Source organism: Hibiscus syriacus, unplaced genomic scaffold, assembly GCF_006381635.1.
Source record: "Hibiscus syriacus cultivar Baekdansim isolate YM2019G1 unplaced genomic scaffold, ASM638163v2 tig00111769_pilon, whole genome shotgun sequence".
NCBI lineage: Eukaryota > Viridiplantae > Streptophyta > Magnoliopsida > Malvales > Malvaceae > Hibiscus > Hibiscus syriacus.
In genome coordinates, this window is record NW_024063172.1 from 869,163 (window position 1) to 883,670 (window position 14,508).

A 14,508-nucleotide genomic window follows, 5' to 3' on the forward strand; every position below is an offset into this window, starting at 1 on the left:
ATGTGTAACTTCATCATGAACAATGCAACGTCGGGGATGAAACTCAAGGTAAACATGATTATCCTGTGCGAGCTTGGAGACCGAAACCAAGTTTTAAGACATCTGAGGAACACGGAGAAGGTTATTCAGACGCAGTGATTTAGAAGAAGTAATTATAGCAGAGTGACCAACACTAGCAACGTTTAAACCCTTACTGTTACCGATGAGAACTTTACCAGATCTGGGGAAATTTTCAACATCGGCAATGTCAGCACCATCAATAGCCACATGGTGGGTTGCCCCCGAGTCAACAACCCAATCAACATTCTTTTGAGAGACTCCATGCCCACAGTCAGTAATTAACGCAGCTGGTCTAGCAGACCGAGAACCAGAACTAGCGCAGCCACACCAATGCTCATCAGCAGCTTTTAGATAAGAGCAGTATATATAATACCCTAAAGGAGACACCTCAGCATCTTTTAACAAACTATTACAGCTCATCAAAACCTTCTAATAAATTTGCAACCTCTCATCATCATCCATTACAGTTGTCATATCAGCTTGATTCCTATCAGGAACAGATCGAAGTAGACTTACATTGGCAAATCACATAACAGTCCTATATACACAAGCTTATCTCAAACTGATAAATAAAAATTGACATTTCAAATCATCTGGATACAGTAAAATAAACAAGTTTTGTGATAAAACATTACATCAAACATGACAGAATTTGTGACCAACACAACACAAGCCAAGGGTTCATTGTGTTGTGTCCAAGTTTATTATTATTATTGATACAAAGAAAAATAACTTAGCTTATCTCAACTACACCTCGGCTGATAATTTTTCCCTGGTTAAGATCCTGGAATGCTTTATTTCCTTCTTCAAATTTGTATTTTTGAGAGACAGCACTGCTAAGATTGAAGATTCCTGTTTCGGCTAGTTTAACCAGCTTCGGCAGATCCTGCCTTGCCCTCGCTCCATACGAACCGATCACTTTTACCTTCCGACGAACCAGACGATTGATGTCCACCTCACCTACAGCACCGGCTTTCGCAAGCCCGATCATCACTGCTTTTCCACCATCTCTTACACTTTGTATACACTGCAAAAACGTTTGAGGTTTCCCCAACGCTTCCACGGCGATGTCAACACCTGATCCTCCAGTAATTTCCTACTCAAAACAAACATTAAATGTGTTCAAGTATTTAAAATAAAAAATAAAAACAACAATAAAGATCTAATGATGAACTCAAATAATTTCAAACCGCTTACGAAATAGTCAGAATACTCGACAAACGATCATCTAATCTCACTATTTTTTATTTCAAACTCTAAAGTCATGTCTCAAATCTCAATATCTAACATTGTCACAACTAAAACTTTTACTTCTGTTGCATTTACAGTCGATTGATAGTTTAATTGGATTCAATATTTGTATGCTAAAGAACAAAGAACAAGCAAACCTGTACATACTTTAACCCGTTCAACGGCATCTTCTTCCATTGCGTTTACTGTATGAGTGGCCCCCAAAGTCTTAGCTTTCTGCAGTTTATCATTCTGAATATCCACAGCAATAACTTCAGAGGCACCAAATGCCCTTGCTATCTGCAAACAACTGAAGCAAAAAACTTGTCATTTCTATGTCAGTTCTTTTGCAAATCTGTCAAAGTTAGTAATGAAAAGTTGATGTAAAAAATACCAAAAAATGCAATTGCTTAAAATATAGATCCCACCATTATAATTTCTTTGGGGAAAAAAATAAATGATTACGATTCAAAGTTAAGAGCCCAGATTTTAGAGAGTAAACTCCCTTACAATTGTTGGGGCTTGCAGATATTGAGGACAAATGAACGAAACATGTTTAAGGTGGTTTATACAAGCAATTACAAAAATGTGGAAATGCCCTTACGAGAACTGTAAGTTTTTTACTGTAATAGAACTTTTATGTTCATTCATCATGATTGGTTTCTTACAAGTCAAGTAGTCAACAAGAACATGTGATTAAATGATGATTAAGAGGAAAGGAAGACCAAAGAAGTAAAATCCCGAGACCATAAAAAGAAAAGACCTTGTTTTCACTGAGCTTACTGAGGATACTTTCATAAACAGAGTACAGTGGTACAACATGACAGAGAACGGCATATGTTGAGAAAGGCCTAGTTCATAGTTTTTATTAGTGATAGTAACATCATGCCAACAGGTGTTATTAAACTCCGAAAGAATTCACAGGGTAGATTCATTGACAAAACCTTACAATTCAGTAAAGAACCCTGAAACCAACAAATAAATTAAATCCAATCCAAAATGTAGTGCAAACAATGAATATAACAAAAAAGAGATAAGTAAAGAAACAAGAAACTAAAATATTTTGGTGCTTAGTATTCCAGGTCAGGTGTTTGATTAATATTTTTAAGATCATATGCTTTGTGCTGGGATCTTAAGAACAGAAAGCATTAACATCGGTTTTATTCCTATACCGCCTAATATATAAGTTAGCTTGAAAGTCATGCATGATGTGCAGCTATCTTTATCGTCTATGCTATCATATATGCTTTTCTTTTGGACTCTTAGGTGCCTTTTTTACCCATTATACATTGAGGACAAATACACAGAATTATCAAAATGACAATTCAAACCAATTATCTAGTTTCAGAATCAGCTTAATATCTAAGTACCTTGAACCAACCCCTCCAATTCCAATCACAGCAACAGAATCCCCAGGACAGACCTCAGCCGCATGCCTCATGGCACCATAAGCAGTAAATACAGCACATCCTAAAATTGCAGATTCGGTGTATGGCAATGATTTCGGCAAAACACACAAACCATACGCCGGAACAACGCAGTATTCAGCAAGGCCTCCCATGCTATACATGTATACAGGTTTTCCTACACAAATAGCGTACCTTCAGTTATCCAACAATGATGCCAACACTATAAATATAAAGTTACAGTAAAAGAGCAAACAGATGCTTAAGATGGTTCACACACTACAGTTAAAAGGGCATTCGAAATGCACATAGACAAACATCCTGGTAGTCATGCTTTCATAGAGAAAAAAGGATGGAGCAGGACCATCATAATATAGTAAAATTAATAATAAAATTACCACTATTGCGGAGGAAAAGCCGTGTTTCACCATCATAAAGGGTGCCCTTTGCTCGATTATAGGCAAAGAAATCTTCACATAGATCATCATGGCCCTATCTCCCAGAAATAAAAAAAAAAGATAAGAAATTAGCAGTAATGATAATGGAATTGAAATTCAAGCATAGCATCCCAAAGCACTGTACCTTAGAACAGAAGAAACAATTACCACAAGGCATGATAAAAGCTCCCACCACTCGAGATCCAACTGGATATCTGAGAACAACCAAAATCAAAATTAAAAACCAATTTTGACAATAAGCAAGTGCAAAGAATAAGACTGAATGTAAAACCTTTCAGTGATTTTGCGGTCGGTGAGTGGCCCATGTTCAACAACTTCCCCAGTAATCTCGTGCCCAATAACACAAGGACTAGAAAAAGGAATTTCGCCTTTTATAACATGAAGATCAGAGTGACAAACTCCACAAGCTGAAACCCAGAAAAATAAAAAAGACCGAAAACTGAGATATGATAACCCAATGGAATCCAACCCATTTCAAATCTTGGGTTTTTTTCTTTCTCACAAAACCAAAAAAAAAACGTACCCTTCGTTTTTATGAGAACTTCTCCAGCTTTGGGACGAGGCATATGAAATTCTTCAATGGTGAGGGGCCTATCGGATTCCCAGAAGACAGTGCCTCTCATATACCCGCCTGAACTGACATGATAAGCCGCCGAAGACGACGGCAGGCTGCCGTTCTCCGCCTTCTTGGTGTCGCTATCAACGTGGCTCGAAAACAGAAGGGAAGACAACAATGAGATGGAACGATTCGTGGGGTTTGAAGAAAGCAGCTTCCTGGAGATGGCGATCCGAGATAAAACTGATGAAAACCCCATTTTTACTGTTCTGATTTAGTGGTGAAATTCAGTTGAAGTTTGACCGCCGGCGGGACAGTGGATGTTGACTTCAATCTTAGTGCACTGATCTAAGATCTTGTCTCTGTTTAATAGAGTTTCATTCGCTAAGTAATTTTTTTTTGGATAATTATCACCACCGCCACGTCATTTTTGTTTTGTTTATGGAAAATTTAACCCAGCAATTAGTATTTTAATAGGAAAGGGTTTTTATATATATATATATTTTATTTCAATTCCAATATTTATATTCTAAATACATTATTTCCTCTTAATGTTTGAATCGTTTTACTTTTTTAGGATAAGTTACAAGTTTAGTACTTAAATTATTAGTTTTAATCAGTTTAATACCTAAACTTCCAAAAACAAATCAAAACCATACGTAAAATCTAGTTTTTGTTTCATTTTAGTATCATGTTCAAAATTTAATTTAAGTTTTGATTTTTTTTTAAAGTTTAGGTACTGAAATATACCAAAATTGATAGTTTAGATACTAAACGCGTTAAGCTTTTAACGACAGGGTACTAAAATGAAATAAAAACTAAATGTTGAGTATAATTTTAAAAAATTTGAAAATTTAAGTATTAAAATAAATCAAAATTAATAGTTTAGATACAAATTATGTAGTTTACACTTTTTTAAGGTCACATTCATTGTCAATGAATATAAAATAATCTAAAAAAAATCAAAGGTGAGAATTATAGTCTTAAAATTATTTATTAGACATTTTTTTAGTAACGTTTAGTTTTAATTGTTTCAAAATTCATCCATCCATTTTAATAATAAAAGATAATAACACGAACAAATTTATCTCAGTGATTAAAGAAACAATTATTATTGTTAGAGGTCTTAGGCTCGAACAATAGAGACTGCATGGTATTTAAGTGTTCATTCTCGCATGGTTGAAAGTCTTTAGAACATATAATACCACTTATAAGCACCCTATATTAATGAAAAAATAATAGTAGTAAACGAGAGTGTTGTTATTTTTAGATGTCTGAGATTAGAGTAACTCTATTTGTAAAAAATGTGTGTTGTAAATTAATTTTTTAAAAAATAATTCAATCAAAAAGTAGATCTCAATAAATAAAAAATATATATAAACATTTTTTCTATTCATAAATCAACTATCAATTAATTTAACAGGTTTTAGTATTAAGTCTTTAAACAATATTCAAATTTAAATATTAATATTATAAATGAAACAAAATCTAGTGAAAGATAAACTCATAATAGACTTTTACATTAATTAATTTAAATTGATCCATAAATAAGTCATATTCTATTAATTATATAAATGTATTGAGATTTTGATTTTAAAAAATATTGATAAATAAAATTCTTTAAATAGGATGAGTATGTAATGAGTGACATTCATTGATTAAAATATACCACTAACGACATATATTACAATGCACCACTTATTAAATTAGAGTAAAATTCATAAATAGTCACAAGATTTTTTAAATGATTTTATTTAGAATTAAATTTTTAAAAGTTACAAAATAGACATTAAATTTTAAACTTTGTTAAAAAAATAAATAGCAATCGTTAAATGCTATTAAGAGGTGACATAACATACTAAATTAATGAAAATGTCTTATTTATCTTCTTAATTATAACTAAAACATCATTTTTAATATTTTTCAATGTTTTTATGTAATAATTCTAAAATATTAAAAATATATTTTTTAAATATATGAAAATAAATTATTTTAAAAATTAAAAAATATTTTAAAGAATTTAGTTATCAAACAATGAAAATAATTTTTTATTAAGAAAAAAAATCATTTTATAACTATTTATTTATTGTTGTATTTTTAGAATAAAAAAATTATAATCTTTGATATTTGAAAATTTATATTATCAAATAATAAAATTATTTTTATTGATAATGTGATTTAAACATTTAACTTTTATTTAATAAATTTAAATGTAATTTAAAATCACATATCTATAATATTATAATATCATATAAAATATTTTTTTTTAATTTATATCGTAGAAATTCAACATTTATAAAATAAAATTAAAAGATTATATTTATTTTATCTATATCTATCTTATTTTTAATTCATTGAACCTACTAAAAATTATTTCAATTAAAATTAAGAGTAAAATTAAATTTTTATAACTAAAGGGTCAATTGAGATATTTCTTAATGATTTTGTGCTCATTTTGTAACAAAATTAAAATTTAATATTTATTATGTAACTTTTAAAAGTTAAATGTTCAAAAATATAATTTTAACATAGTTTAATGATTATTTTTAAATTTTGCCCTATAAAATTAATGGTGAATTGCAATGAATGACATGCATTCTAGAATTTTTTTCCTTTAAATATTATTTAATTAAAAAAAAGGCTCATTGATTGAATTTAAATTGAAATGTAATATTTATTTAAACTACAATTAAACTATAGTTAAATATTATTTAATTCAAATAAGAAAAGGTTCATTGATTGAATTTAAATTGAAATGTAATATTTATTTAAACTACAGTTAAAACTAATGCATTTGGCTATCCTAATATGTTGAGTTAATCGATCGACGGAATTAGCCAAGAGGGGGTGAATTGGTAATTAAAAATTCGGTGGAAGCTTTTGCAGAAAATTGAAAAGATTTGCACAGCGATTTAGAGTGGTTCGACTTTCTCAATCAAAGTCTACGTCAACTACCTTAGCTATCCACACTAAAGATTTTCCAACAAATTCACTAATTTACTATTTCTTTTGAGGCCAAAGAGATAACCCTACAATACCCTCAAGAATATACCCCAATTCTTGAGAACACTCTTTTCCCAAAGAGAAGATTACAAATTTGCAAACTTACAAGGAAAACCTCACAAGGTAAGATGTTTGCACAATTCTAGAACAAGAAAAAAACACTCAAAGATAATTACAAATGAGCACAAATGGTGTTCTTGAAACCAAAATGAATATTGAAAGGAAAATTGGCTTGATTTGCACAAACTTGGTGTTTGATGCTTTCTCTTTTGTTTCTCTATGATTTCTAGTTGATCAAGGGCTTCAGAACTTGTTTAAATACACCTTGAATCACTTCTGAACGTTGGGGATGATTAGTGAATATCATATAGCCGTTTAAGTGTGAAAGCAATTAATTTTTCTAGGTGGAGCGTCTCATGCATCGATGCATGATCAAGGATGCATCGGTGCATTCGTGTAAAATTCAAATATTTTGACCGTTGGGACACTTAGTGCATCGGTGCACTAAGGATGCATCGATGCATAAAATGCATTCGATGTTTGAAAAATAGCCTGATGCATCGATGCATGGAGAATGCATCGGTGCATGCCTTTGAAAAACTGATTTAAGGCTTGATTTTGGTTCAAAATACTTTGTGAAAATTGTTTCAAAAATAGTTTAAGTACAAATCACAATTTTTACACATTTAGTAAGGATTAAAATTGATCTTGAAAAACTTGGAGTAATAATTTGATATTCGATTAATTGAATCGAATATAATTTGTAAAATCATTTGTAAAATCTTAAAATTCATTTAACTTAATTTGTTATATCGAAATATCAAAAAAATATTTTCAACATAATATATTTAGGGATTAATATAAAATAATATTTAAATTATATATTTTTTACATATTTAAGGATTAATATAAAATAATATTTAAATAATATTTTTTACGTTTAGATATCTAAAGTTTTTCTTTTAATGTACATCTCAAACGTTTTCTACAATATTATTTTGAGTGTATATTCCATCATAATAGTTAAAAATTTATTAAAAATCAATCGATAAATCAGTATTTAACACATTTAATTTATTTTATTTAGAAGAAAACATAAATTAAAAAGTTTTATTATTTTCCAGAAATACCCAAAATTGATAAAAACTTTAAAATATCACTTTAATTTCGTCGTTGATCATCATCTTTGTCAACAATCATCAACCGACCACTTACGCGGTGATTAAGATTTAGGATTGTGTTTTGTGATTTAGAAATTTAGGGATTTTGAAGATTAAGACTACGACGTGGGAATGATCAGCCATGATATGTTGGTAGGCAGCCGACGAGGATAACTCATCATTAGCCAAAAAAAATAAAATAAATTCTTGAACTTTCAAAAAAATCAATTTGAGCCTTACCCTCAATAAAAGAAAATTAGCTCATATGTCACGTCATTAACAACCTTAGATTATCTGTTGAGTTAATCGAATGACGAAATTGGCCAAGAGGGGGGTGAATTGGCAATAAAAATTTTGTGGAAGCTTTTGCAGAAAATTGAAAGTAATTGCACAGCGATTTACAGTGGTTCGACTTTCTCAAACAAAGTCTACGTCCACTACCTTAGCTATCCACACTAAGGATTTTCCAACAAATTCACTAATTTGTTCTTTCTTTTGAGGCCAAAGAGATAACCTTACAATTCCCTCAAGAGTATACCCCAACTCTTGAGAACACTCTTTTCTCAAAGAGAAGATTACAAATTTGCAAACTTACAAGAAAACCTCACAAGGTAAGATGTTTGCACAATTCTAGAACAAAGAAAATTAACACTCAAAGATGAATACAACTGAGCACAAAAAGTGTTCTTGAAAGCAAAAATGAATATTGAATGAAAATGGGCTTGAAATGCTCAAACTTGAGGTTTGATGCTTTCTCTTTGATTCTCTCTTGATTCTAGTTGCTTGATGTTTCTTGTTATTGATCAATGGCTTCTAAGCTTGCTTAAATACACCTTGAATCACTTCTGAACGTTGGGGATAATTAGAGAAGATATTATAGCCGTTTTAGTGTGAAAACATTTAATAAAACAGCTTGGACAGTGGGGGGAATCGGTTCCCTATCATAGGGAATCGGTTCCCTAAGTGTAAAATTCAAATATTTCGACCGTTGAACAGGGGGGAATCGGTACCCCCTTGGGGGGAATCGGTTCCCTCCGAGCATTCTGGAAATCTCGGAGCCAAACCATTCAGGGGGGAATCGGTTCCTCCTATGGGGGGGAATCGGTTCCCTCTGAGTATTCTGGAATTTTTGGCTTTGAATTGGTTCGAAATACTTTGTAAAATATTTTGAAATTGTTTTATGATTAAAACTTAATTTTACACTTAAGTAAGGATCAAAAATGATTTTTGAAATATTTGGAGTAATGTTTTGATATTCGAATAGTTATATCGAATATACTTAGAAAATCATTTGGAAAATCTTAAAATCCATTTAACTTAATTTGTTATATCGAAATATTAAAATGTTTCAACAATCTCCCCCTTTTTGATATAACAAAACATTTTAGTAATTTTAAGATTTTTGAAATCAAGTTTTGAAATTAGAAAATTAAAATTAGAAATTACTCCCCCTTACTTTAACACTTATTCTTCTCCCCCTTTTTGTTAAATCAAAAAGACATTGTAAACAAGGTTTTGTAAATCATTTAGCCAATTGATTTATTAATTATAAGCTTAAGCTGCTAAGATCATAATCAAAAGAGAGGTTAGCCATTAGTTTCATAAATCAATATTCATAAATAATGTGATATGGCAAAATTGGTCATATTGCTAATGATAATGTAAATGATGCAAAAATGAATAAAACACACCAAACATATAAGTTCACACCATTCATATATCCAAAATCCAACAATCCACAAAATCAAACATATCAAAATGTTGAAACAATATTCATTTTGTTCAAAGTTTTAAAGCTAAACATAAAATCAAGCATCCGGATCGGTAGGAGGAAAACGGGCTCGCATTGCGGCCATCTCGTGTGTGAGTTCATTTATACGAGCGTTGGTTGATTCATTGTTTGCACGCATCTCCCGAAGAATCTCTAATTGTTGAGCTCCCATTGTGGATAAATGATACTCTATAGAGGAAAAACGCGAGTCCATGGTAGCGTATCGGTAATCGAATGTCTCCATAAAGGATTGAAAATATGGAGGCATTTGATGCGTTTGTTGTGCTTGCTCCTCGGGCTGCTCTTCGGGCTGATCAGGTTCTTCTTCAACTTCATCAATATCCCTCATTAATTGTTCAAACTCGGGATCTTCGTCAGCTTCGGGTGGAGCTTGTGAAGAACTAGCTCCCGGAGTAGAAGAACGAACCCATTCACCGGTTTCTTTGTCCTTTACCCATCCCGCTCTCGTTAAGGAAAGAAGATTTATTTGTTTCTTAAGAGGAAAAACGGCATCTAGACTTACTCTAAGCCCAGCTTTGGAAAACAGATTACTCAAAAAGCAACCGTAAACTAGAGATGAACAGTGTTTCTTGTTAGGAACAAGATTTACGGTTTCAACAATTTCAGCAAAAATAATCTGAGGTAGGTTAATTTTAATACGGTTTTCGAAACAATGTAACCACCAAAGATCCAAAGCTCTAAGAGTAGAATAACGACCTCCGGATGGTCGAAACCACCAAGAAATCATTAGATGAAGAAAACGCTCATGTAGGTCTAAGACACTCGCACTATCTCTTCTTTTGTAACGAGAACCTAAAATTTGTTTTTCATTCGAGATACCATCATTATCTAATCCAAATGTATTGGCTATATATGCCGGGTCAATATATAAGAATTGTCCTAGGAGGTAGGAACGAATTCCTATAGTTTCTGTTTCAGCTTGGTTTTTAACACATACAGCATTAGAGTAGAATATACGAACAAGTTGATGGTAAACGATGGGTTCAAGATCAAATAGTTTATCAAATTTCCATTCTTGTAAAATGGGAAGATATTTAAAATCGATAGCTAACATAGCTTGACGAGAAGGAATACGTTCTTCCCGGATTTTGTAAGAATCGAAATATTGATAATACCAATATCGGTGATTTCTAGACCCAGGATGATTGAAACACGAATTTTGGATAGTCAAGTTAGGATCAGTGGGATTGGGATTAGAAATTGGAATAGAATGAGGATTTTGAGGTGGATTTGGTTGACGACTAGAACGACTAGATGAAGACCTAGGACGTTTAGGATTTGACATGGTGAAGGAAATCGGAATAGATATAATAACCTGCAATTTTAAAACAAGTGTATGCAATTCAATTAATCCCAAAACTCAAATGAGTCCTCAATATTTCAAGATTCTCTAAAACAATCCTAATGGGCAAAGTTTTTGAAAAACTTTTGAAAAATATGGTTTTGAGAAACAATATATGTATAGTTTTTCATAATAACAATATAATTTGATCAAAACACAATAATTTGAAAAATAACATTTTTTTTTATTTCGAAAATTTTAAAAAATTTGAAAAATTCTTGTGTTTTTGATGAAATTAGTTGTAACATCTAGTTTCTAATCACTAAATAATCAATGCCCGATCACTATTTCAACCTAGAACTAATTGAAACTAATCATATGTTCAAAAATAATGAAATAAAGAGTTTAGAAAAATTTACCTTGAAATATGAAGATTGAGTGGATTTAGATGTTGTTTGCACGATTTTAATGATTCCAACAGGTTTGGAAGATGATTTATGAAGCAAATTCCGATTAATATCGTTGATTTGAGGCAAAAATGGAGATTTGAGGGGTTTAGAGGGTGAAAACGGCGGAAGAAATAATAAAATGAGGGTTTGGGATTTTGGGGTTTTCTGTTCGATTTTAACAGATCCCCAGGGGGGTATCGATTCCCCTGTGGGGGGAATCGGTTCCCCTTCAAAGGGGGAATCGGTTCCCTCAGGGGGAGGAATCGATTCCCTCTGCACCAAAATGCTAAAATCCGAATTTTTAAGCACAAAATGTTAAATTAATCTTTTCTAGTGGTATTGGCAACTCATATATCAAACATTAATTATGTTCAAATAATTAAATTAATCTTTAATTGATTTTTGAACATAAAATTAATTTTCATTAAGAATCACAAACTCCCCCTAACTAATAGCAAGAATGCAATCAAAAAATATAAGCATTTTTCAAGATTTATTAAAAGTGCTAAAATTATTTTAAACACTAAGTGAAGATAGATTGGTCAAACCTAATTCTCTCCTAAGTGTCCAAAATCTTTCCTTGTCTAAGGGTTTTGTAAAGATATCCGCTAATTGGTGCAAAGTATCAACAAATTCTAGAACTACATCTTCCTTAGTGACATGGTCTCTAATGAAGTGATGTCTTATTTCAATGTGCTTAGTTCTAGAGTGTTGGATGGGATTTTTAGTGAGACAAATAGCACTAGTATTGTCACACTTGATAGGAATAGTACCTACTTCAATTCCATAATCAAAAAGTTGTTGTTTCATCCATAAAACTTGTGCACAACAACTACCAGCTGAAATGTATTCAGCTTCAGTGGTAGATAATGCAACACAATTTTGTTTCTTTGAAAACCAAGAAATCAGCATATTTCCAAGGAATTGGCAAGTACCGGAGGTGCTTTTCCTATCTAATTTGCATCCTCCATAATCCGCATCAGAAAAAAGCATGCAAGCTAAAACTAGAGTCTCTAGGATACCAAAGTCCTAAACTAGGAGTGTCCTTAAGGTATCTAAAGATTCTCTTAACAGCTAGTAAATGTGATTCCTTAGGACATGATTGAAATCTAGCACATAAGCAAACACTAAACATAATGTCCGGTCTACTTGCAGTTAGATAAAGCAAAGAGCCAATCATTGACCTATATAATTTAACATCTACACATTTACCTCCTTCATCTAAGTCAAGCTTTGTTGAAGAGCTCATTGGAGTGTTATGAGGTTTCCCATTTTCCAGTCCAAACTTCTTGAGCATATCTTTGACGTACTTAGCTTGATTAATGAAGATGCCATCTTTTCTTTGCTTGATTTGGAGTCCCAAGAAAAATGAGAGCTCCCCCATCATGCTCATCTCAAATTCACTTTGCATTAGCTTAGAAAATTCTTGACAAAGAACATCATTAGTAGAACCAAATATTATATCATCAACATAAATTTGAACTACTAATAAATCTTTACCTTTTCTCTTTAAAAACAATGTAGTGTCAAGCTTTCCTTTTAAAAAACCTTTTTCAATTAAAAAATTTGACAATCTTTCATACCAAGCTCTAGGAGCTTGTTTTAAACCATAAAGAGCTTTTGTCAATTTTAAAACATGATCCGGAAAATTTGAATCTTCAAAACCTGGAGGTTGTTCCACGTACACTTCTTCTTTTATAAAACCATTTAAAAATGCACTTTTAACATCCATTTGATATAATTTAAATTCATTGAAACATGCAAATGCTAATAACATTCTAATTGCTTCCATCCTAGCTACGGGAGCGTATGTTTCATCATAGTCTATGCCTTCTTCTTGAGTATAGCCTTGAGCAACAAGTCTAGCCTTGTTCCTCACTATATTACCACTTTCATCAAGTTTATTTCTAAAAACCCATCTAGTACCTACAGTAGATTTATCACTAGGCCTTTCAACTAATGTCCATACTTTACTTCTCTCAAATTGATTTAATTCTTCTTGCATAGCCATAATCCAATGTTCATCTTTTAATGCTTCTTTGATGTTCTTAGGCTCTATGCATGAAATAAATGCAACATAATTACAGATATTTCTAAGAGAAGATCGAGTAGTTACCCCTTTTGATAGATCACCTATAATTTCACCATCCTTGACATAGTTGTACTCTCTTGGAAAAGATACTTCCCTTTCTTCAATGGTTGGATTCTCGAGGGGATCATGAGTTTCCTCATCTTTTGTTTCTTCCTTTGATGATGATTCTCCAACGTAATGTCTAACGTCATTTGCTTGTACAATACCTACATCATCATTAACAGAAGAATCCTTCCTCGGAAGGGGATTATCATCGAAAACAACATGTATAGACTCTTCTACAACTAAAGTTCTTTTATTAAATACACGATAAGCTTTAGAATTTAAGGAATAACCCAGAAAAATTCCTTCATCACTTTTAGCATCAAATTTACCAAGATTTTCTTTACCGTTGTTTAAAACAAAACATTTACATCCAAAAGGATGAAAATAGCTAATGTTAGGCTTTTTATTTTTGAGAATTTCATATGGAGTTTTCTTTAAAATTGGCCTAATCATTACTCGATTTACAACATAACAAGCGGTATTTGTGGCTTCCGCCCAAAAATATTTTGGCAAATTATTTTCACAAAGCATGGTTCTAGCCATTTCTTCTAAAGTTCGATTTTTCCTCTCAACAACTCCATTTTGTTGAGGGGTTCTAGGTGCTGAAAATTGTGGCTAATACCGTTAGAATTACAAAACTCAATAAATCCAAGATTTTCAAATTCAGTTCCATGATCACTTCTAACACTAGTGATAGAGTAACCTTTTTCATTTTGGATTATTTTTGAAAATGTGATGAAATTTTCTAATGCTTCATCTTTAGTACTTAAGAATAGAACCCAAGTGTATCTAGAATAGTCATCTACCAAGACAAATGCATATTGTTTTCCTCCCAAGCTAGTAGTTCTAGTTGGCCCAAAAAGATCTAAATGGATCAATTGTAATACTCTACTAGTTGATACATCATTAATAGATTTAAAAGAAACTCGTTTTTGTTTTCCTTTAGCACAAGCATCACAGATTTTATCATTATCA

General features: G+C 31.8%; 1 protein-coding gene across 1 annotated transcript; it reads right to left on the reverse strand.

Moving 5' to 3' along the window:
- Window positions 1-603: 603 nt before the first annotated feature.
- On the reverse strand, window positions 604-4,033 carry LOC120169982 (alcohol dehydrogenase 1B). The gene is made up of 7 exons (XM_039178052.1): window positions 3,678-4,033; window positions 3,426-3,561; window positions 3,279-3,348; window positions 3,095-3,188; window positions 2,661-2,874; window positions 1,459-1,600; window positions 604-1,156 (listed from the first exon to the last, which is right to left on the reverse strand). Exons 1-7 carry the CDS (start codon window positions 3,967-3,969, stop codon window positions 794-796), a joined length of 1,311 nt encoding a protein of 436 aa, XP_039033983.1. The 5' UTR covers window positions 3,970-4,033; the 3' UTR covers window positions 604-793.
- Between the last annotated feature and the right edge of the window lie 10,475 nt (window positions 4,034-14,508).

Coding starts and splice junctions, on each gene's coding strand:
- LOC120169982 (XM_039178052.1), bottom strand. CDS start 3,969: ATGGGGTTTTCATCAGTTTTATCTCGGATCGCCATCTCCAGGAAGCTG. Junction 3,189..3,278: donor ATTGTTTCTTCTGTTCTAAG/GTACAGTGCTTT, acceptor TCTGGGAGATAG/GGCCATGATGATCTATGTGA. Junction 1,601..2,660: donor ATTGGAGGGGTTGGTTCAAG/GTACTTAGATAT, acceptor TTTTTGCTTCAG/TTGTTTGCAGATAGCAAGGG.